We start from the raw sequence: 22,723 nt of genomic DNA, 5'->3' as shown, positions 1-22,723 counted from the left end.
TTTGGCTTTTACTTGGTACACGTATTCATAAGACCTAACGGTGGTGTTTAGCTCGTGAAATTTTTTCCATTTCACCTTCATTCTTGAATTATACGGTAATTCCGGCCGAAATTTGCAGTAACCAAGAAATTTATTTTAAACTATTGAACAGATTTGAACGAAACTTTGAATGTACAAAGCTAACCTTCCAACGGTGATGTTTAGCTCGTGACAATTTTTTCGATTTTGCCTATGTTCGCGAGTTATACGGATATATGGAGAAACGACCGGCGTGTCTGAGGCCGATTTTTAAATTTACATTGACAAAGGGTTAAAAGTTATACGTATAGCCGTATAACTCGCAAACGAAGGCAAATAAAAAAAATTGTCATAAGCTAAACGTCAGCGTTGGGAGGTTAGCTTTGTATATTCAAAGTTTCGTTCAAATCTGTTCAGCAGTTTAGAAGTAATTTCTTGGTCACTGCAAATTCTGGCCCAAATTGCTCTATAACTGGCGAATGAAGGCGATACGGAAAATTTTTTCTCGAGCTTAACATCATCGTTAGTTCCAAATGAATACGTTACCAAGTCTCATCGAACTACTCATTAGTTTGGGATATATTCATTGGTCATTGAATTTGGATGTTGGCCGTGAGACCGGCCGCGAGACCGGCTGTAAATTTGTCCGACACCTCTTTACCTCTCTAGACCACGCCGTCTAGCTGCCGAAGAGGTTCTTGCCGTAATTCGGGGCTCAATTCAATTTAAGGGAAATCTTCAGTGTTTCTTAGTCTAGGGAAGTTTGCCTTTACTATTTACTTTGCATAGGTAATTTACCAAGGTAGTTGTTGAATGTCTATTGCATATAATTTGGTGGCCGGCAGGATGTCGGGAACCTGATGTGGTCCCGACCGTAACTTACGGGATCATCCCGTAATGTGTATACCAGTATACGGCAATTTAACGTTGGTTCGCCTTACCTGTCTCCAGGCAGTCAATCATTAGCAAGCGTAGATGGCAGTACTCTTCTCAATTCAGTTCTGCTTGTTTTAATAGCGAAGTTTCTCTCTCATCATTGTTAAGAGAAAGATTAGTAAGAGAGTTATTCATACTTGTCATCTAGGTGAAGAACCTGGGTAAAATCTACTGCACTATCATTTGCGATCCAGCCGCCACATATACCCACAATTTCGACGAGGGTGCGTGCTTCTTAGTTTCAGCCTAGGAAGGATCGGGAGTCGTTAACTTTTGCTTTAGATTATTTAATTGCACGGTACAGGGACTGCACTGCGAACAACGTATCGAATAAATCGTCTAGTTAAATTGGTAACTTGCTTCCCTGTCGGAAAAGCAATTCGAAGTGCAATTTAGGATAACTCTTTCAATCCTTCGTCAAGGAAAGGCTTACCAGTGCAAGGATATCTGTTTCGATCATCTGGGAATTTATACTAACTATGAATTGCGCCCGAGAAATACGAACGTTGTGAGCCTGTGTCAAGAAGCATTCGGGCAGTTTCTGACCCTATCGCCTTTAGCTACAGGAATTATAGCTGTTTTTTATCAACGGAGGTATACAGGTATACGTTAACGCTAGCTTGAGGCACTGAAGCACTGAACTTCGGGCACAATGCTAAAATAAGTATTGTCCTTACAGAATTTGAATAAATCTAATTTAACTGTACATGCTTTGAACTAGTGCAGTGAAGTCATATTTTAAACACTTCACATCGGTCAACGCGTGCTTGATGCGTAGGGTAAAGCGTACATCTAAGCATATGGGGAACGCAGCCGTGCACTACCAAATTTTGTGCGCTAATCAGCCCTAAATAGAACGGCTATCACATTTCCGTATGGCCACTATAAACTGCATATTCAGCCTGCCGTCAGTAACCAGCCCATCAGATCATATTGTTCTATATATCAAGAGCTTATCGCCACCATATACTAAAGCGAATAGCCCGGAGTGTATCGATCGATCACCACTGAGCGTTACATCGAATCTGTACTTCATACACTGACTGCATATTTGTCAAATATTATATTTTATATTAAGAGTTCAATAGTTGCAACCCAACCTTCTGGCGAGCTCCTGCTTGAATGCTGAAGGCAACTTTGAAAATACTAGCGAGCTTACAATGGTTAGTGCGGACATCTTCACCGAGTACCCCACAGTCGTAAACTTTCAAGTCGGCAATAATGCTTTTAATTGACGATATGAAAAGCCTGGTCTCGTGAAACGAAGAATCAGTTGAACATTTCAATTCAAATTATTTATTACACCGCTAATCAATCGGACTATCTATATTAAGAAATTCCTTTTCAGGACGGTTGAGCGCGAGCTCCTAATTTTGATCTTCGAAAGTGCCCCGAGATTCAATCACATTTCCGTTTGCTGAGCAAACTTCAAAGTGATTGCTGAGCAAACAGCCCTCTTGTTGTTAGCGACTAATGCTAATATTTTCGTAACGATCTGTATTTTCTTTCCATTAGACGCCAACCTGTCAACACAAATAAAATTGCATGAAAAATTTATAGATTGAAAAATTTGTGGGTCATTTAAATGCTGGTTTAATGGCGGGCAAAATATTTCGTTCACTTATGGCTTATGGATAATTGCAACCACGTGATCCGATTTGTCTCGTCTATAGCCACACTGTCTGGCACCTCTTAGATTGAGAGTAAGAATCGAGCAGGATTGAAGAATTCCTACTCGATAATACCGAACGTCATACAATATTGGACTCGCTGCTCATCTGGCAGCGGTTCGTCGTCGACGACAGTTACAAATCTCGAAGAACCTTACAGTTCCTGAGGTTATTCAGCGTAAATCTAATTCTTGAGCTTAAACAATTCTTACTCTCGTCGCAAAGTTTTCTGTACAAGAACCTATATAGATTGTACCTCTCGTCTAAGACCGCTGTTCTCGTCATCCTGCCGCACCACTTGGATTTGCAGCTCCATCGCCCTTTCTTGCAGATCTGTTACCTGAAATTTATACGAGCAAATTTACCAGTGACACAGACAGGACATACATTTTGTGGAAAAAAAACTTCCAACCTTCAACTTTTTCAAAGTTGACATGAATTTGCCCGTGTATCGCCAAAAGTGCACCTACAACTGCACGTCTGACCCAGAACATAGTCATTATCGTACACCGAAACATTTCACTGCTCTGCATGGAGGCGCAGTTGAAGGATGTGGAGGAGGATGTGCAAGTAATGTTCCCGTTCTAAAACGTCTGTCCTTATGCAACGCTAGTTTATTGTGCAAAGTGTATTTTTACGTAGCTTTCTTAAATTTGCTATCGACAAGGGAAAAAATTGCGCTTATAAATTTCACTTATTTTGAAGAAACTATTTTTTCAACAACCTTGGTGTTTAAAAGTTTACGAAAAAATCTAATTAATATGCACTTTTCAAACATAAAAGTATTCTGTACAAGACCTCACATAGACTGTACCTCTTGTCTGAGACGATATATTGTGATGTCCTTTGGGCTATAACTGATTTGCCGCGCTTGGTCCGCAAAATCTGCGGTTCTAGAGGTTTCGGGCAGGCAGTTGTGGGCAGGCGATATGCAGTCCACCATCAAACAATAAGAACGGCCGCCAATAAAGTCTGCAGAAATGAAATATGTTGTGAAGAACAATAACAAGAATATATAAAAATATAAATTTGAAACTTTTAAAATTAATCAGACTATTCAAGATATTTAATTACTATGTACGTGCATGTCTCTAATGCACTATGTTACAAGACAAGTAAAAATTAGCAGTAACACAGCATCAATTTCATTCCTAAATCTAGGCAATTCCGACCTTGACCTAAGAAGGCTATTCTTAATAAAGTCTGACCTTTTAGTAGCAGAGTTAGCTTCGATTCTCTAGAGTCTAGAGGTGTAGATACTCTTGAGCTTCGCTGCGTGGGGGCTGACTAGTCAGTCCAACAGCTAGAAGCCCTTGTTAATACCGATGGTTTCCTTTAGCTGCTTCCCTGACTCGCTGCCTGCGAGGTCGACCAACTGGAACTTTGTGCACACAATTTGGTCCCTGAAAATTACAGCCACATTAGCATTCATGCAGAATTTGTACGAGATTTGCAGGATAAACTAAAGAATAATGAAGTTATAGTTATGGAAAGATCTGGTTCAAAAGGCAGGATATTGTGAATCTTCACGGAATTAACACAATCTAAGAATTTTAAGCTTTATTTAACGAACGCACGAACAGTAACTGTAAAGGCTCATGTGAAACATGTGTCAGGATGAATGAAAAAGGTATGGGTTTCATTTAAAAGCAGGTTTAATGGCAGGCAAAATATTTCGATCAACTTATGGATAATTGCAACCGCGTGACTCGCTTCATTTCGGGTATTGCCTTCTCGTCTCGGGCCTCTCTATAAAATCTTCGTTGACGAAGATGCGCAGAATGGGAAACGTGGTTCCAGCCTCCCGCCTATTGCCTCTCTGCAGGAGTAATGAGCCTTAAAGAGAAGATCTTGGTTAACACCTGCGAAATTTGCAGATCCCTGCCAGCAAGATCCGAGCGCAGGAGGTCAGCCTCGGCAGGCAGGGAGGCCAGGGAAGCTTCATTCTTCTCCACCTGTCTGCAAATTAATTCTAAACCGAGCAGCGTAATCATATTTGAATTTGCCTAAGTTTGTGTTTGAAGAATCAGGCGCCCTGAATATATAAGACAGATCGGGCGCTAATGCGTGATACTGTTGGGTCAAGGCGTGGGCCTGACAATTTATTATTAGTGAGAGCATAGTAAGGTAAAGCCTTACTATGCTAAGGATGACTTAGTGTAACTTCACCAAGTTTTAAGAGTATGATGGTATTTCGGACAGTTAACTAGCTCGTTAGCACTAAAGGAGATGGACAGATGGACACTTCCCTTTACCGTTATCGTGTAAGCTGAAACACAAATAATGAACTCTGAGACATATAGTATAAAACATGGCTATTTACTAAGATACGATAAATATGAACGAACAATGACTTTGGATTTACTGTTTATACAATTTAATGAAGAGAATGAAAACAAAGGTATAAGATTTACTTAGACTTCACAGTAGTCAGACTTGGGCAGTACGGGGCAAGTTCGTCGGGGTATTAAACTATAGGCCTAACAGGTTCGAAATTGGGTTATTCAGATTGCATTGGCTTCTTATTCTTCATATAGTATAAGACAGAAAGACCGGCGTATAAGACGCCACACTAAGGGTACGGCCAGACTAAAAGCGTTGGCGCGTACGCAGGCGTACGCGCGCTCACGCTGCGATATTATATGTATGTATTTCTACAAGAGTGGCCACACTAAACGCGTACAGGCAGAAGCTGCTTCAAACGTACACACGCGTTGCCGCGCGGTGGAAAATCGACATTACTCGAGACAAATATTTCGACGCGGACACGCGCGTTCAGTGTCCTTGAAGCAGCCATGAGAGAAGGATGTCGACGCATTGCTCTCGTCACTTGAGGCGGTACCTGCAATCTGGGATGCCTCTCACCCACAGCACAGTGATGGGACAAACATCAGCATCCATTGGTCTATGATAGCTGATTCACTCAATATTTCAGCTAATAACAGTAATAATACATTCTTTTATTAAACAAAGAGAATAGAAGTGAACGAACTTAGCACTCAGTGCACTAGGATATACTTATTGTTTATTTAGAGCATATGATACTGCCAAGCAAGAAGCAACTTTTCCTGCATCTGATACGAAATAAATTTGTGAATTTTTCCCGAACATCTGTTGCAATTCTGCAGCTGTTTCTAAGAACAGGAGCAATTATAGTTTCAGGTTGATCATTTGATGCATTCAATTCCATTGATATGCCGTGTCTTTATCAAATTTCTATCTAACAAGTAAAAAGAATCACGTTGCGCAAAACCGTAATTGCTTTAGTTATTTCTGCAGCATATTATCCATGCTGGTCTCGATGGATTTCGTTAAAAATCTGAATTTTGAAGTCATAATGCCAAAGGTGCATTCTACACAACGCCGAGCTCTTGATAGTCTGTAGTTATATACAGTGGGGGGAAATATATATTCGTACACTTGAAAAATCGTATTTTAATGTATGTAAGTACACAAACTTAACAGGAAAAGTGATTTAAATTATGTATAGAGACGCATAGTATTCAAAAATACTATCAAAAGAAATTTAATCTCAATGCAACAAAAAACAATGCATAGCGACGACTCGGAGACGGAGGACGTCGAAGGCGGCGCATCAGCGTGACCGGAGACACTTAAGTCCCAAACTCATCTTAATTAAAATCATATACGCACCGTGCCGCCGCTCCGCTTGCAGCTTCAGCCCGCGTTGTCGTCAACGCTTTTAGTCTGGCCGCAGCCTTACATTATCAACTGCCCATCAAACTCTAAAGAAAGAATAAGCCACCTATTACCCTGAAAACGATCAACTGCGCCTAACACCCAAATGGAAAAGAAGTCGCGCATTACACTTGTGTTCAAATTTGTTATAATTAATACAATATAACTTCAAAAAACATGTGAAAGACTATTTACTTAATCAGCAGGAGTAATGAGAAAACGAAGAAGACTGTCAGATTACTATTTTTACAACCTAATTTCAGCGATAGAACATTACACTAGGTTGATGAATTCTGATTTGCGTTTCCTTCCTCACAATATAATTGATTTTCAGATATAAATGTCCAATACCGACTCACTTAGTTCCAAAGTGAAAGCCTCACAGCATGATCGAATCGAACTACCTAAGTTATACTTATAAGTAGACTAGATCTACATGACACGAAAGTATGGGCATTGTGCACGGGCTGCTCGACAATGCATCAGGGTTGCCAGCAAACCAAGCCTAGCGCAAGACCTCGACTGTGTAGCCAACAAGTCCATGCAGCTTGTTTGCCAGCTTGAGGAGGAACATGTGTTGGAGAAGTATGGAAGGCGGATTTGTTTCGATTATTGTTCAATACAATACAATTTTTGCCCTGCAATGCTGGAAACAGCAGATGTGAATATGACTTGCTGAGGGGAGTACCGAATCGACACTTCTCCGAGAGAGTACGACAGTAGAGATTTTATTTACCACAAGATATTCCTTTACCTTTCTAATAATATATTCTGTAAACGAATAATAATTTCAAGTGCAACGTGTCATGGCACAAGTTTGTTCAATCGGTACGCATAGCCTATACTCGAAATTTTATCATGAATATAGTCAAGGCTTTTTTGCATAGATTAAAAACATGGACCTCATGCATTTATGTTTTTGGCAAATCGATTTCACGCACAGCGCAAACAAGTGTTGTATGCTTATTTCATGAACAAAGTAGTCATTTCAATGATACTAAAAGCGAAATTATTTTAATCATTCATATTTGCCAGAATTACAACTGTTCTTTTTACAATCCATTCAAGAGCATTTACAATCCGTACTGGATTTCAGAAAAGCAATTTGCCTACCGTACTACCAACTACCATAGAGCTTCCGCCATATTACCGATACCGACGCTAAAGACGAGAATTCTCTTTGAGCTCGAGAGTTGAAGGCTTGAAGCAGCGAAGCTTGTTATCGTCAAGACTTCAGGACTTTCGTTAACCTAACGTTAATGTCTCGTCGTGAGAATATGGGCAGTAAGAGAGGACGTAATGATGATTGGTGAGTTTTTATTATTAGGTATTTCCAAATCGAACAGAAATTGCTATGCACGGTTGCCTTTCGAACAGTCTTCTGATTCTGTGGACTATGGCGGATGGCCGTACGCAAACATTTGAAATAATTGGTCTCTTGGACTCTGACACTCTGTGCTTCATGTTTTGAAATCTACATTGCAAAAATTGGAATACCTAGGTTTTCATTAAGAGAGCTGGAAAAAATATTTTAATTTTTATACGCTTTTCCAGTCTAGGCCATAGTGACAAAGCAGAGAATTTTTTAAACTCTCCCTCAACTTCTCAAGTTCATTTTTGAGTCCTATAACTTTATAAGTAGACCAGTAAAGTATCATGGATACCAGCATTATCATACTTGAGAAATTGGTTTAAATTTTGTGTTATTGAGGAAACAAAAAAGAACAACTTCCAAAAAAGCTCTGGTTTGCCACTATGCTACCTACCTACTAGTATTCAGTTCACTAGTCATACACACATTACACAGTACACACAGGCACACTACCAGGGCCAGCCTGCCAGGCAACATAGATTGTAACATAGGTGATATGGCTGCATTTGGTGCAAGATTGTGTCATTGTGAAATAAAAAGTCAAACTTTGTAGTTTGTAGCCTACTGCAATCTTGTTTTAAACATCAGAATCAATTGTTATTTATAGACAGCTTGCAATCAAAATTAAATTTCATGTCTACAAAATAGGTAGGTTAGGTACAGCAGGACAAAATTGTAAAAATAAAATTTAACTAAAATTTTGTAGGTAATTTGTTAGCCTACTACCATAAAATGGTGTTACTTTGTCTCTTGGGGTAACTTTGACCACTTTTTGTTTTTTAACAAAAACCCCCAAAACTCGAAAACTATTTGACATAGAAAAATTTTGTCAATGGCCAATAAAGGCCTAATACTGAGGCTACGTAACACAATAGAAAGATTTAAAAAATTTGCATATCTAGCCTAATAGGTTAAAAAATTAAAAATGTGACACAAGAAAAAGAGCTAGAGTAAACGCGGTATATTCCGACACATTAAGGACGCATCAAGAAATGAAAAACTATAAAAAAATAACTATGCATTACTCAAGTTCTGTTTGCTTTACGTGACTCAAAAGTCAAAAGTCAAAACGCTGCACTACGCGCCACTCGCCAGCAACAATGAAACATCACAAAGTGTTGCCATATTTATTTAAAAGCCTTCAGAATGCAAACCTACCAAATCCCTATATTCTGACGCTGTGTGTGACTAAATTCGGCAGTCGGCACGTTGTGAGACGAACTCCGGCCGTGCTTCAAACTCTACTAATACGTAATTCCGATTTCCGACATCCTTGTGTTCGAATTCCAATCGCTGTGTGAGCTTTTTTGGAATACAAAACGGCTTTGAATTAGAACACTATTGAATATTGAACACTACCTAAATAGGCTTTTAATTAACAGCTATTGAGCTTTTAATTATTGCACGCAGCTTGGAACGAGCTGTGTGTGTCCAATTCAAGTTGTGTCGGAATTAGTTTTTATGTGTCTAAATCTGTTTCTTGACCTAATCATCTAATAATTTATTTACCACTTGAAATCAGCAAATGCAAGTATACCTACTTCTAATATATTCACAGTCACAGACGCATTTAAAAGTCTCAAACCATAATGTTCTTTCTACACAAATAGTTTATCACTATTTGGTAGAGCAAGGTCAACTATCAACTTTGACATATTTCTTGATGATCTCACTGGGTGGCATGCACTGTCTCTTTGGATCTCATCATCTCAACATTTTCCCACCAGACGGCCCAAACCTAGTGTTTTGGCAATAGTTTGGTGCGCAAAGGTATGACTTCACTATTTCAACCATCAATGAATGTGTGGAACTAAGACAAAGCTTAATATAAAGGAAAAACTAGAGAGGTGTCAGAATTACCCACGATGTTGGAATATACTGCTTTTACCCTATTATTTAAAGCCTGCTGGAGTACCCCTCCAATTTTTTATATTTTTTTGGTAAAATAACTCCAGGTTTTGATGCATTGCACTAGAACTCTTCTAGTTACATATGCAAATGACAAATTTTAGAAAAGTGTCATAGTTTGCAAATGGGGGGGTAAATTCTAATTTTTGTGGGTGGGGTGGGCATTTTTTGAAAAAAATTATTTCTCCCCCCACCCTTTCGAATTTCCCCTCCCCTTTTTTCAAAATATTTTTAAAACTTTTAACGAAATTGAAAAAAAGCTTTAACCAATCTCTAGATCTTTTATTTGCAAATCGAACGGTTTATTACTCATTGCTGTAGCTTAAAAACTCTGGGAGGAAATAGGTTTGCAGTGACAATAAGTGTGAATGTTCAGTAGAGCGCGACAAAGTCCCGAGCGCCTCAAAATAGGCATTCAAGGTGACATGGATGCAAGACTAGACATTACTGGAGCTGAAATTCAGTCAAGGATAGTGGGAACGACTGCATGAGTACCATCCCACATGACAGCAGCCGGGTAACTAAAGATCAGCGTCTTCAGGTTGCATATTTATGTGCCCAACCAGTAATTTTCGCCTATATTAAATGTGAAAGAACTCCCCCACCCCTAACACTTTCACGAACTGTCGTCAAGGCATAAATCAACGTACAGAGATGACTTTGGTACCATTGGATAGGTCAGAATGTCAGCTTCGAAGTGAGACATAAAACCGAAAAAGTGAATTTTACAATTTTTGTCCCAGAAATTCAGGGCATAAAGGGTTAATCCTAATTCCTAAGACCTAGAAAAGGAACCTAAAGAATAGATTTTGTTTACTGGACATAATGGCAAACTAGAGATTTTTTAGAATCAGTTCATTTTTAACTTCTTCATCTACTCAAGATTTAAACCTTTTTCTTATGTATGATAATTCTGGTATGATGATATCCATGATACTTACCTTGTCAACTTATAGGACTCAAAAATGAAGTTCAGGCATTCAGGTAGTGTATAAAAGTCTCTGCTTTGCCACTATGTTACTGCATTCTTCATAGCTTCTCCCAGAGCCAGAGACAATGTGCATGCAGCAGTTGCTGCCTCCTAATTCTGTAAGATAGACACACAAGCAGCTACTTTATAGGTACCTTTCAGCAGAGAGTTCTTGAATTGCCTCCAAATATTATGTGATGATTTTTAGTAAGAGTGGATGCATTTTAAGAACTTTCTCCACATTTCAAATATGCAATATTAGAGAGGAAAATCATTATCCAAGAATTTGCAGTATTGATATAATGTTGATCTCTGCGTGATCTCCGGTACCGTAAAATGGGGTAACTTAAGACTATTTTTTTTAATGATGCCATTTGTTTACTACATAAATTAAACTTGAATTGAAACGTGCAAAATACAGGTCTATACTCTAGGTTCACTCACCATAAATTGCTGGCTCCTGCATCTCATAGTTTTTATGTAATTAAAAAAAAGTGATGGTCTTTGTTACCCCAGGTCTTGGGGTATCTTAGACTGGGTGGTAAAATCAAAATATATTTTTGGTAAAATAACTCCAAATAACTCCAGGTTTTGGTGCATTGTAGTAGAACTCTTCTAGTTACATATGTACATATTCAAATGACAAATTTTAGGAAAGTGTCATAGTTTGCAAATGGAGGGCACCACTCCCAAATGGGGGAACTTAGACCACCTAAAGTCAGCTGTGAAGGGGTAATATTGACCGGCTTGGAAATTAAGTTGAAATTACCATATATAAGACTCTGTAGAGTCTGCAGCATAAAGAAAAAACATTAAGAGGTTTACCAAACATGAAGTATGTTATATATGGTAATTTTAAATTAATTTCCAAGCCGGTCTATGTTACCCCTTCAGGGCTGACATTAGGTGGTCTGAGTTCCCCCATTGGGAGGCGGTGCCCCCCATTTGCAAACTACCTATGACACTTTCCTAAAATTTGTCATTTGCATATGTAACTAGAAGAGTTCTACTAAAATGCATCCAAACCTGGAGTTATTTTACCAAAAAATAAAAAAATTGGAGGGGGTACTCCAACAGGCTTTAAATAATAGCTCCCTTTCATGGGTCACATTTTTAATTTTTTAACCTATTAGATATGCAAACTTTTTAAATCTTTCTATTGTGTTATGTAGCCTCAGTATTAGGCCTTTAATGACCCTATGACAAAATTTTTCTATGTCAAATAGTTTTTGAGTTTTGGGGGTTTTTTGTTAAAAAATGAAAAGTGGTCTAAGTTACCCCATTTTACGGTATTGATATAATGTTCAACCAGGTTGCAACAACTAATGTCCAAGCCATTTTGAGAAAAGGCCACTAGATGTCCAATAATAATGTTATTGTTGGAATACATAGTGTGATAATGTCACTAGATTGCTTTATTCGCAGATTCATTGGAAATTTAGAAGCAAAGAAAAAACCACAAAAATTCAGCATATCTCTATTGAAAACGTTTTGGAGACCAGCTCCATTGCCAGTTCAATAAATCTAGAACAGAAATACAGTCAGAAAATTAATAAAGTTTGGAGTAAAAAAAATACAAAAGTTAAAAACCTGAATTTACAGACAAAGGGCAGAATAATAAAGTAAGTACCTATCTATTCACAATTTCTAATGGATAATACTATAGGCAGCATTTAAGCTAGGCTTCTCCTTAAAAATACACAATGATTCCTAAATACACAGATTGGAAGCACCAGAACTATAAGCTAAAACTTTAAAGTCAGTGTCGGACACTGGATTGTTGCACTGTTTGGCGTGAGTGCGCACAGCTGAATGAGGAGGGCATGATAGTAACTGCCCAGTCCTATAACTCCTCCCTCTATGCTCAGCAACCCTAGTGTAAAAGTTTTGACTCCAAACTTTATTACTTTTCTGACTTTATTTCTGTTCTAGATTTATCAAACTGACGATGGAGCTGGTCTCCAAAACATTTTCAATAAAGATATGCTGAATTTTGTTGGTGTTTTCTTCTCTTTTAAATTTCTAGTATATAGTGTGAGTTATGGATACAGCAAATCTGCCCTCTGGATAGGAAGGCAAGGCTATAGATAGCCCAGTTCAGGAATGCATTCAAATTTTGCTTTTTAGTTGAATGTAATTTCTTGCTTGTTAGATTTAAATTGTGCATTCAATAAGTATTTTGTTTGCCAGGAGCCACTCCAGGTCCCGTTCTCCAGCTGGTCGCCGCAGTCCCGGTGGTCATGGTGGCTCTTCTGAGACCACCACTGATCCCAGGACGCTGGATGCTCGTATCTTCATTGGAAGCCTTGTTCCTGAAGTCACCCAGGAAATGCTCAAAAGTTACTTCTCTAAGTATGGTGATGTCAAAGGTTAGTCACTCATTCAGCAACTAATTTATATCTATTTAATTCCTATTCCATAGTTTTTTACCCTGTTAGAAAAAAGGCATCATATTGCTAATTTTCTTGTTATTTTCAATTTCTATGCCAGCTCAGGTTATTTAGTGTCTAAATTGATGCTTAATTCATGTCAACTTGTTTTGTTCAATCAAGTTGCATTTCCAAGGTACTGTTGAGTTAGTTTTGACATTATCACTGAATATGTTTTAGTACCCATTATGAAACTCTCTTCATTCTATAGATGTCAAGTGATAGACTGATTCATGTTGCAGGTGTAATGATCACCAAGCGCAAGTTTGGATTCGTGCAGTTTTCCTCTGAGCACGAGAGCGCCAAGTGTCTTGCTGATGGCCCTAATGTGCTCATTGATGGACACAGAATAGGTCAGTGAAAATTCAGTGAATAGGTCAGTGAAAATCTGTACAACATTCTGTGCTACAATATCTGCCCATGAGTCATACCTAAAATTTGAATGGAAATATTTTAAAGTGAAATTTTGTCCACAATTCTCATGATATTTGCTTGCTATTCCTTAACATTCAACTTATGAGACTCTTTACATTCATATTCTTAATAGGCAATGTATGTGAAGCTATGAGCTGATTTTAATTCCCTAACCCAAAGCTTTTTATAAGCTACAGTTGGTATAATCTTTTAGTTTATCAATCTAATTTAATGTAAATAATAATTACCCCCTATGTAGCTTGCAACTTTCAGTATTTAGTTTGTTTTTGTATAATTTTTAGTGTGTATGAAATTTTTTCCACTAGTTTCAATAAAATGCAAATTTCTACCAGATGTGAAGCCGGCCAAGATCCGGTATGGAGGACCTGGTGGTGGTGATGATGATGGTCCGCGCGATGGTGGGCGACGAGGTAGAGACCGCCCCATGAGAGGAGGTGGTCGAGGGGGAGGCGATGCTCCCCCCGCGCGGCGACAGGATTTTGAAGATGGGCGTCGCGACAGTTACTATGACTCCTATTACAAGTATGGAAAGGCTAGTGTGTTAGTATAAACAATTGGCAGTATTACGCATTGCATGGCTTTACCGGCCTTTGTGAACCGTTGCCGCAACCATATATCCATTTGAAGAAAAGCTTTCTGGTGAATGATTCATTCGTATTCATGTCTGTTCAATTCACTAAATAATAGGTCAAGTGAAGGTATTTCAGCTAGAATCAACAAATGCGTCCCAAATGGCGATTATTCGTAAACGTGAATTATTGTAAGATTTAGATAAATCCTACCTTTTTATTTCACATGAAATAAATATTGAATAAATCCTGCTAGATTCCACACAAAATAATAATACAGGAGAACAATAGTCTTGGTAAGGATTAAGAGCCTGTAGTCGCTGCAGAAGCGTATGCCAAGCGTCAGGACAGAGGTAAGATTGAAGACCTTGCTGGATCGGCTGCCGGTAGATAACCAAGGTAAACTGGAGGTGCGCTCTCTCGTCACCTGGCAGCAAGTGAAGGCAGCAATGCGTTATAAAGTGTTAGTTTCTTACAGTCACGCTAACAGCTTTGACATGTATAGATATCTAGGTATGTTTCTTTTTCAGTAAATATTATTTATTTCAGTAACTGCCACAATAATATTGATAAGAAAAATCTCTGATATTTTGCCTAAATTTTCTTTCTTGTTTATTTCCTTGTTTGCTCGTAACAGTTCTAATGATTTTAGGAACGTTTGTAGCTATACTACTCCACCATTTAAAAAGTTTTGCATCAGTAATAATACCGCAATTCTACTTATCTCGATTTTAATCTCTCGATCATTTCTGTTGAATCATATTGACTTCTATATAAATCAGTGAATTAAAAATGGATTTCATCAGCAGATCAGAAGCAGGCAACGACCGACGCGCCGGCAGCGCTCCTGGCCGTGAACGACCTGCGAGCTATGCCAGCGACTACCCTGACTACTATCGTGAATACTATGATCGCTACTACCGGGATCCTGCCCCTGCTGGGCTAGCTCCTCGAGAGTATCCTGCTGCCACTCCTGCTGCGTATCCACCAGCTGGTCCTGGGGCAGCTGCTCCAGGGGCGGCCTTGCCCGTCTTGGACCCCCTCGACCCCGGCCGGCCTAACGACTGCGAGATTGTGGTGCCTGACAAGATGCAGCGGTGAGCCTTCATGTTACCATGTATATTATGCCTCTTGTGTAAAGTGGATGGATAGTTACTATTATTCGTATTGCAGTGAACATATTACCCGGAATATGGCTTCATTTGCTGCCAATGCACTTGTCGGTGGGGTAACAAGTTTATTAACAGTGATATTTTCAGAGCCAATTATGCTCCTGATCGCCGGTTAACTAGCACTGACTTGTGAATTATGAGAATATCTCTACTATCGATGAAGGTGAACAATCAAAATCATCAATCAACAAAAGCAAATTTGAGACTGGTGTTGTTACATTTTCAAAGCATCACGGTATTTCAGACTAGCATTACGGTACCTTGTCTTTCAGAGCTCACACACAAGGTGATTCACGGAAACTTGCTGATTTGAAAGCAACTAAGGAAGTTAGTCAATTTTTCAAGTTCCGTTCAACTTGCTGAAGCATATTGATGTTGACGATGGCTTTGCGTATGTTGTTCTTCAAATTAGGTAGGATCTTGGACACTCATTGTAAACAATTAATTCAAGATAACTCCATAAAAACACTCCCACTTGCCCTAAATGTTTTCACCCACGTAACAATTGATTCCCGATCAGAAAGCCGACCTGAAGGACTAATACGGAATCGAGTACGAGATGCTCGTTAAGTAGCAATAATGGAACGGCAAAAGTACACCTCGACTGTGAACGCACGCTGCTCACTGGTCCAATGCATGGGGGCAACTGACTGGGCGGGACACATAACTTCATGACCTAGCCTTATATATGAAACGCTCAATGCCTTTTTTTGCAAAATCTGGCTACTTGGCCGCGAAATACAACACAGGAAGTTTCCATGAATCACCCTGTAGAATGTAGATAGAGCTCAGGTAAGAATGTCACTCTAAAATTTGTTGTATTGCAGAGCATACGCTGAGAGCATTGAGGTTGAACTCAAGAGGTGCGGGCTGCTAGTGGACATCCTCTTCCCTCCCGGCGACGTCTCCAGCAGCCGAGTGCTGGCTGACCTGGCGGGCCGCCGCTGCCTCTACGCTGTCTTTGTGACGCCTGAAAACGAGAAGCATCGCTCGCTCACTCTCAACATCCTGCACGGCACGCCACAAGGTATGAACTCATCATCTCGTCATGATTTTATTACGTACCAGTCCCGAGCACTGGTCCGGTTACCTCTGTCTATATATTTTCATATTTGAAGTTCGTTCAAAGCTTTCGAGATTGCTAGGAAACTTTTAAAATTGTTTCAAAAAACCATTGAGGTTATTTATCCAGACTGAATGTAACCTAGATATGTTCATGAAGTTCTCAGTAGTTGTTAGATTAGTATATTTTTCTTTTACCGTTTTGACGTAATGGCGTTAAAATTAAAGATGCAATAGTGATAATGATTGCATTCATCTGTTGAATAGATCTTAGATCTCTTCATAGTTACTTTATTGTTACGATTAATGATTTTTTTCTATTCAGCAGAATTCTTTCAGCATAACTTTCTCACTTTTACATTTGAACGAAGGACGCTGGTTGCTCTGCAGGGTTTCTGAATGATTGCCTGAGTACTTCGTTTAATGAAAGAATCTATTCTATTCTCAAGCCACTAAAGTCTTATTGTCAGGCACAATTTATTTATACCAACCACTGAAAAATATCTTGACTCGTTGATCTCATCAAGATGAATTATTCACGGCGCACGAAAGTCTAATGATCTGGATTTTGTCCCTCCAAACGCACCATTAGTCTGGTGGCTATTCGATCGTCGAAATTATTATCTATCAGCCTATCGCATATTTAAGCCCCGCGAATTACTCCATACTCATCTCTCCAACTACTATCTTGTTGCAAAAAATGTGAAGTTCCAGTGTTTTCATTATAGACTTGCCAATTAGTGAATGATAATTATGTCTATTGTGCTCTGAGTGATCGTTGTCGCAGGACCGGCATTGTTGCAGTTGCGTGCCGCTAAAAACACACGCATAGACCTCATTAACTTAGAGCTGTTTGCCGTCTTTTTTAAATCTTTCGATGTTATTCGGTATTGCCGCACCTTTTGATCGTTAATTCTAAAATTCTGTGTTGCAGGTTTTTAATTTTCCGTGCTATGTGCGATGTTTTTCTAGCTACGCTACAATATTTTCGTTCGTTGTAATTTTTCATTTGAATTTTGTGTATGAAGATGATTTTTCTATCCCCAGGCTGCTGATCAATCTTGAGATGATTGTTAATGTATTCGTGTGCGGGTGGTCATTCATTTCCTAGTCTTTTGTTGAATTATGCGTGTCAGACGTGGCTTGTCTATCATCATCGAGGTTGTTTGGACCTTGTCTTTATCTTCTACTACAGAAGACATTCATCTTCTCAAGTCTGCATTCAAATTGATTGCAGCAGTTTGAATTTCATTCCGCGTTATTACTTAAAAGTTTATGACGCATTATTCTATTCAATTCTGCAGGAGGTGCTTTTTTATTATTATTTTAACATAAAATTTCTGACTTGAATTGCAGGTTTCATTGTCTAATTGCATAGAACAACGTGGGCTTCAAACTTAAATGACTTAATTCCACGTGGAAATTGTAAATTGTTATCGTTCTATCCCTGCGTAAATTCCAAATCAGGATCATGTCATTTTATGTCGCTCATAATGCCCGATAATGTTGTTGATGATATTATGTTATGACGCTTATGATACTGTGTTATATCATGCATTAATGGCACGAATATGGAACTGAGTTACGTCACTCATATTTCTGCCTTTCTTGTGCTCTTTCACTTACGTTTCTCTGGCCAATTCTGCCATGTCATTCATGTTATGCCCCTTTTTTGTCATGGCATTCATGTTGTGCCCCTTTCTGTCATGACATTCATGCTATTCTGCCCTTTTCTGTCATGTCATTCATGCTATTCTGCCCTTTCTCTCATGTCATTCATGTTTTGTTCCATTCTGCTATGTCATTCATGTTTTACCACCTTTCTGCCATGTCATTCATGTTTTACCACCTTTCTGCCATGTAATTAATGCTATTCTGCACCAACCTCTCTTACGTCATCCCGCACACGATATTTTGACGTGTACTCTTATGCAGCGCATAGCGCTCTTCATGTTTATGAACCCGAACCATGTCACCCGAAATGTTCTGCTCTTAAAGCTGCCATTGTCGTCGCCTATGTACCCTGCCATCTGGCGTGTGTCACTCTACTGCCATGTGGCGTATGTCACTCTACTGTCAAGTGACTTATGCTTCTCTACTGCCATGTTGCTCATGATGTTCTCCCTACCGCCATCAGAGCACCGCAACATGCCTGTCGACGATGCATTAGTATTAGTGCAACGTGATTTCGAAGCTTACGTGCGGCTCGCGCGTCGCCGCAATTCTCGAGAGATCGTTCCTTCCGACATTCGAAATTTGATGCTCGATTTACTCGAAGCGAGAAGCCTCTCCATGGGAGACTTAGATAAATTGATCAAGTACTTGAAAGAAAGGCAAAACATTCTTGTTGACGATCAAATCGAGCAGAAGCGGGAAAGTGCAGGTGAGTCATGTTCTTTATACTTGTTAATTAATTTTAAGAAGTACGTCTGATAATTTCGGCTCTAGGTAAGTATTTTCTCAACTCGTTTGAGTGACTTGGCTGTGTCATCGACGAGACGATTGGTTTTGGCGTTCATAAATTGCCTCGTATAACCGAGTCTGTGATACCCGCGGTTGTCGGCTTACTCTGCCTTCCAATTTTACTCGTTGCGCCCAAGCCCGTTCTTGAAATTCTGCGTAGTTCTCGTCGTTTTAAATGATATTTTATGCGACCGTGATACAATTTTTAATCGCGACAAGTTTTAATTAATGCTCAATAGAGCCAGCCAATATTTCCTGAATGAGCTGTCGTACAGTTCCATCGTATTTCCAATATTATGATTTTAAATTGTTCATTGCGCCGCGATGTTCTTTTGCTGAATTCTGGTATTTTTAAGGCAAGTCTATAGAAATTCTCGTGTTTTTGATCGCGTGTAGCTTTTTTGTGTGAATAACTTGCCTTCAGACGTCTGGGGTAAAATAATTTATTAAAAATGAATGATCGTTCATTTCGCGTGTTACACGATATTCATATCAATTCAAACCCGCGTTGTATTTCGTTATCAATTAAAGGTCGTTCATTTGAGCCTTCTGGTTTTCATTATAATTTCAATAACGTTTAATTTCACAACGTCGTCGTGCGTGCCGCGTGTTTTTATGCCTCGAAATACCTTGCGCAACGGACGTTTTCGTTCGTGATAGTCGAACATCGACGTTATGGCTCGGCCTTCAAGGTTACGTGTAATCGACAGACAGACAGGCATGTCGCATTCTGTATCTATTAGATTCATTTACTTCCTTAGGATTGATCGATGGTCAAGTTTTCCTTGCGCCATCACGACTTTGCCATGCTGACCCAAAACATTTCGAATTTCTCGAGGGGTCCAAATTAGAGAAATTTAGCGTGCACAATTTTCCACACTCACTCCATATCTTCTGGAGACGTATTATCGATCGCCGGAAAATTTATCCTTTCTTTCTTGCGGTTTTGATTCTTATCCGCATTATATTAGCCGCGGTTAGATCCAGGATTTGGTCAACGTCGGGGCTTGTCGAGCTTAAACTTTCTACTTGTGATTCTGGTATTCTCAACTATCCGTCGCCACTACTAGAGTTCTGGCTGGTCGACAACAAAATTTGGAATGAAAATACATTTTATCAATGAAACTTGGAGGCAAAAAGTGCCAAGTTACAGCTTAATCAATTCAAAGACTAGTCAAGAAAATCTGTACGCTGAAAAATATGAAGGCCAATCGCTTCAAAAGAATTTACTCTGGAAGATTTAGCATCAGAAAAGAGTCCCACAGAAAGTCATGAAGGGAGCTAGCAGGACGAGTGAGTCTCTAACCACGCCGAAGACCTTCTCGTGAGTCGCCGCCTGCAGTACAGCTGCCCTTGGTAGGTGAGTCCTGCGTCCTTCACGGCAGGTAAATAACAGGATCCTCTGCAAATCCTACGCCAACTTGGCTTAATTTGATTTCAATTTGTATAAATCCTAAGATGATAATATCTATGATCCAACGATGACTTCTAATTGCCATCTCAAACTTGACCTCATGTGAAAATTGTCTTGAGCATCTCTTATTTTCCCCTTATTTAAGTTGATCCGTTTTTATTGGGATGATGCGTTCAATCTTGAGTCTATAGATATGTACAACCATTGTTTGATTGTGCTTAATATCAAAAATTACCAGTGAGTTTCATTGATAGTTTCGATTGGACGTACGTTTCATAACTAGTTCTCTCTTCTCTGTCCTCCTCAACTCGTGAAATATTGTGCTTCCTTATACTGAACCACATTTGTCCTTACGATCGCTTTAACAAAAATAAATTAGTTGCGTGCAGCCATCATTAAGTAGTCTGTCAGTAGCTAGCAATTATAATCTTAAAGTTCACTGGGACCACCTTATTGTGCAGTTATAGATCTTCTCAAGAGATGAATAATTTGACTAACACGAAACAAGTTGATCACTAACATACAAGCAAGTTAGACTCAGTAACACATTTTTGTAATTCTAGATTGCTGTATACAGCAGTATTGTTTATGTGGTGTTCAATAATTCTGTCATGGTTGCATTGACGCTCTGTTCTGTATGCAGGAAGTCGCGCTGCGCTGGAAGCCCCTCGCTCGAGTCAGCCCATAACGTATCCAGGATACAACTACGCTTCGAGCAGCGCCTACTCCGGTAGTGCCACGAGCGGCGAGTACGCGACCTCTGCTGTCAGCGGCTTTGCCAGCAGTGCCAGGCCAGGTGCTGGTAGTACCTCGGCATCTGCTGGCAGTACCAGTCTGCCTGTGAGCACGGCTGCTGTTTCAGCCGCTATTGCTGCTGTCACTTACCCCGGCTTAAGCGCGGCTGCAACCCAGCAGCCACCTCCACCGCAGCCTACTCTTGCTCCCCGCAACCCAACGGTGGGCGGTCCTCCTCCGTCACACGCCGTGCAGTATCCTACAGGGTACATGTCAGGGCTTCTACTGCACAGCCAACCTCCACCCAGCGCTGTAGCAGCACCATCAAAGCCTGAGCTACAAGACAGGATCTTGTCCTTGATTAAAAGCAATTCCGTTAACCCTGTTAGCAGCGCGACATCGCTTCCTCCCGTTGGAGTGCCGCCTCCTGTCCCTGCTCCCGTCTCCGTTCCTCCTGTAATGCTACAGCGTAACGGCAGCGAGGCGCTCTATGCTCTACAGCAGCAGCAACATCAGCTTAAGGAAAAGATTCCCATGGGTATGCCACAACCTTCCCCTTACTTGCCTGCCTACGCTGGCTGGCATCAGTAAGCAAATCCCTGCCTGCGAAAATGCCACAACTTGCTTCTTATCTGACGAAGAAGCCCTTAAATGCCACCTTCTCATTACGCTGGCTGGCATAACAATGAGAGAAGTGCGAACGCTTTAACGGCTTATAATTTCATCATCAGCGCTTGTAGCCAAATCGTTTCTATTTGATACCTGTTTTTGCTGTGTGGCATCTATAGGAGAAAAATTTGCAGAAACGGCTATCAAAACTCACGAATGACAAGCATGCGCGCTTCTTGGAAACATGACTTATTTTTTACATGGCTTAACTCCAATGCCGATTTCTTCGCACCAACCACTCGTAATGGGCGCTCACTTTAATTGAGGGAATTTCAGCGAACTCAGTTTACGAGCGATGCTCCGAGTAACGTTTAAGCATATCTGTAAATTCAGTAAAGATGCACAGGAGGTGAGTTTTATCGTTATGGCACCTTGAATACTCATACTGCAATGATGGCACTCGGATCATTCATTTACGCTGCCTCGTCGTGAGCATTCCTTTGCCCAGTTTTTCGATCGTTTTCTGATTATATATGCATGATCATTCATGAAAGAGACGAATATCCGATAACTTGCCATGTTCATAACGTATTTTAAACCGTAATCGAAATTAATTCTAGTGTAGATAATACCTGTAATTCAATATTTAGATGTTTGCGTTTCAATTTTTGATTAAGGATAATTAAACAATGGAATCGCTCATCCTGCTGGTATTTTAATTCAAGTATTGCAGGGTTCCTCGATTATTATTGCTCTCTAGTTGAAAGATGTTGAATTGATGACGTCGCGTTTAAACCGTCGTAATTATTTTATTACGACGACGTCGTTTAATTTATTTCAATCTTCTGTTATTACTCCATTTACTTGGTAATTGAGTTACTCTATTTACTGGGTATGTCAACAGAAGTTACCCAAATTTTTGTATGAATTTATTGATGTCGAATTTTCTAATTATTCAGCTACAATTATCAGGCTATTTATTTCTTAATTGTTAAACTAGTACTTTTGTTTTTACGTAACGTATAATAAGAGTAGTTGTTGGTCAATCTTGTATCTTTGTTGTGCCGTGTTGAGACGAAACTTGTACTGCACAAGCTGCGCTCTCTTCTTCGAGCCTGTGCACTCGGTATGCAGTTTACGATAACCCTTCGCTGCTCGTTTCATTCACCGCCATCGTTTGCTAAGCCGCCTGAATATCTTGTATATTTGTCTAAGTTATTGTGAAGCCTGGCACCGGAATATATAGAGGCTGATCAGGCGAT

The 22,723-nt window shown here is 39.7% G+C and overlaps 1 protein-coding gene across 2 annotated transcripts; it reads left to right on the top strand.

The window, feature by feature from the left end:
• Positions 1 to 7,264: 7,264 nt before the first annotated feature.
• Positions 7,265 to 22,428, top strand: LOC108682519 (nuclear receptor coactivator 5). Of its 2 annotated transcripts, none has more exons than XM_018171699.2 (8): positions 7,265 to 7,632; positions 12,764 to 12,942; positions 13,245 to 13,355; positions 13,770 to 13,959; positions 14,813 to 15,103; positions 16,006 to 16,205; positions 18,378 to 18,623; positions 20,761 to 22,428. In XM_018171699.2, exons 1-8 carry the CDS (start codon positions 7,583 to 7,585, stop codon positions 21,441 to 21,443), a joined length of 1,950 nt encoding a protein of 649 aa, XP_018027188.1. In that variant the 5' UTR covers positions 7,265 to 7,582; the 3' UTR covers positions 21,444 to 22,428. The 2 variants fall into 2 exon arrangements, with proteins under 2 accessions (XP_018027188.1, XP_018027197.1); XM_018171708.2 differs by having other exon boundaries at positions 7,266 to 7,632; positions 14,816 to 15,103.
• The last annotated feature ends 295 nt before the right edge of the window (positions 22,429 to 22,723 follow it).

Source organism: Hyalella azteca, unplaced genomic scaffold (assembly GCF_000764305.2).
Source record: "Hyalella azteca isolate HAZT.00-mixed unplaced genomic scaffold, Hazt_2.0.2 contig3106, whole genome shotgun sequence".
NCBI lineage: Eukaryota > Metazoa > Arthropoda > Malacostraca > Amphipoda > Hyalellidae > Hyalella > Hyalella azteca.
This window is presented reverse-complemented; position numbering and strand designations above follow the sequence as displayed.

Bases quoted from the DNA above. Each gene is read 5' to 3' on its own strand.
- LOC108682519 (XM_018171699.2), top strand. From the start codon at position 7,583: ATGTCTCGTCGTGAGAATATGGGCAGTAAGAGAGGACGTAATGATGAT. The intron at 7,633-12,763 runs GTGAGTTTTTAT...TTTGTTTGCCAG, and splicing joins AGAGGACGTAATGATGATTG to GAGCCACTCCAGGTCCCGTT. The intron at 18,624-20,760 runs GTGAGTCATGTT...TTCTGTATGCAG, and splicing joins GCAGAAGCGGGAAAGTGCAG to GAAGTCGCGCTGCGCTGGAA.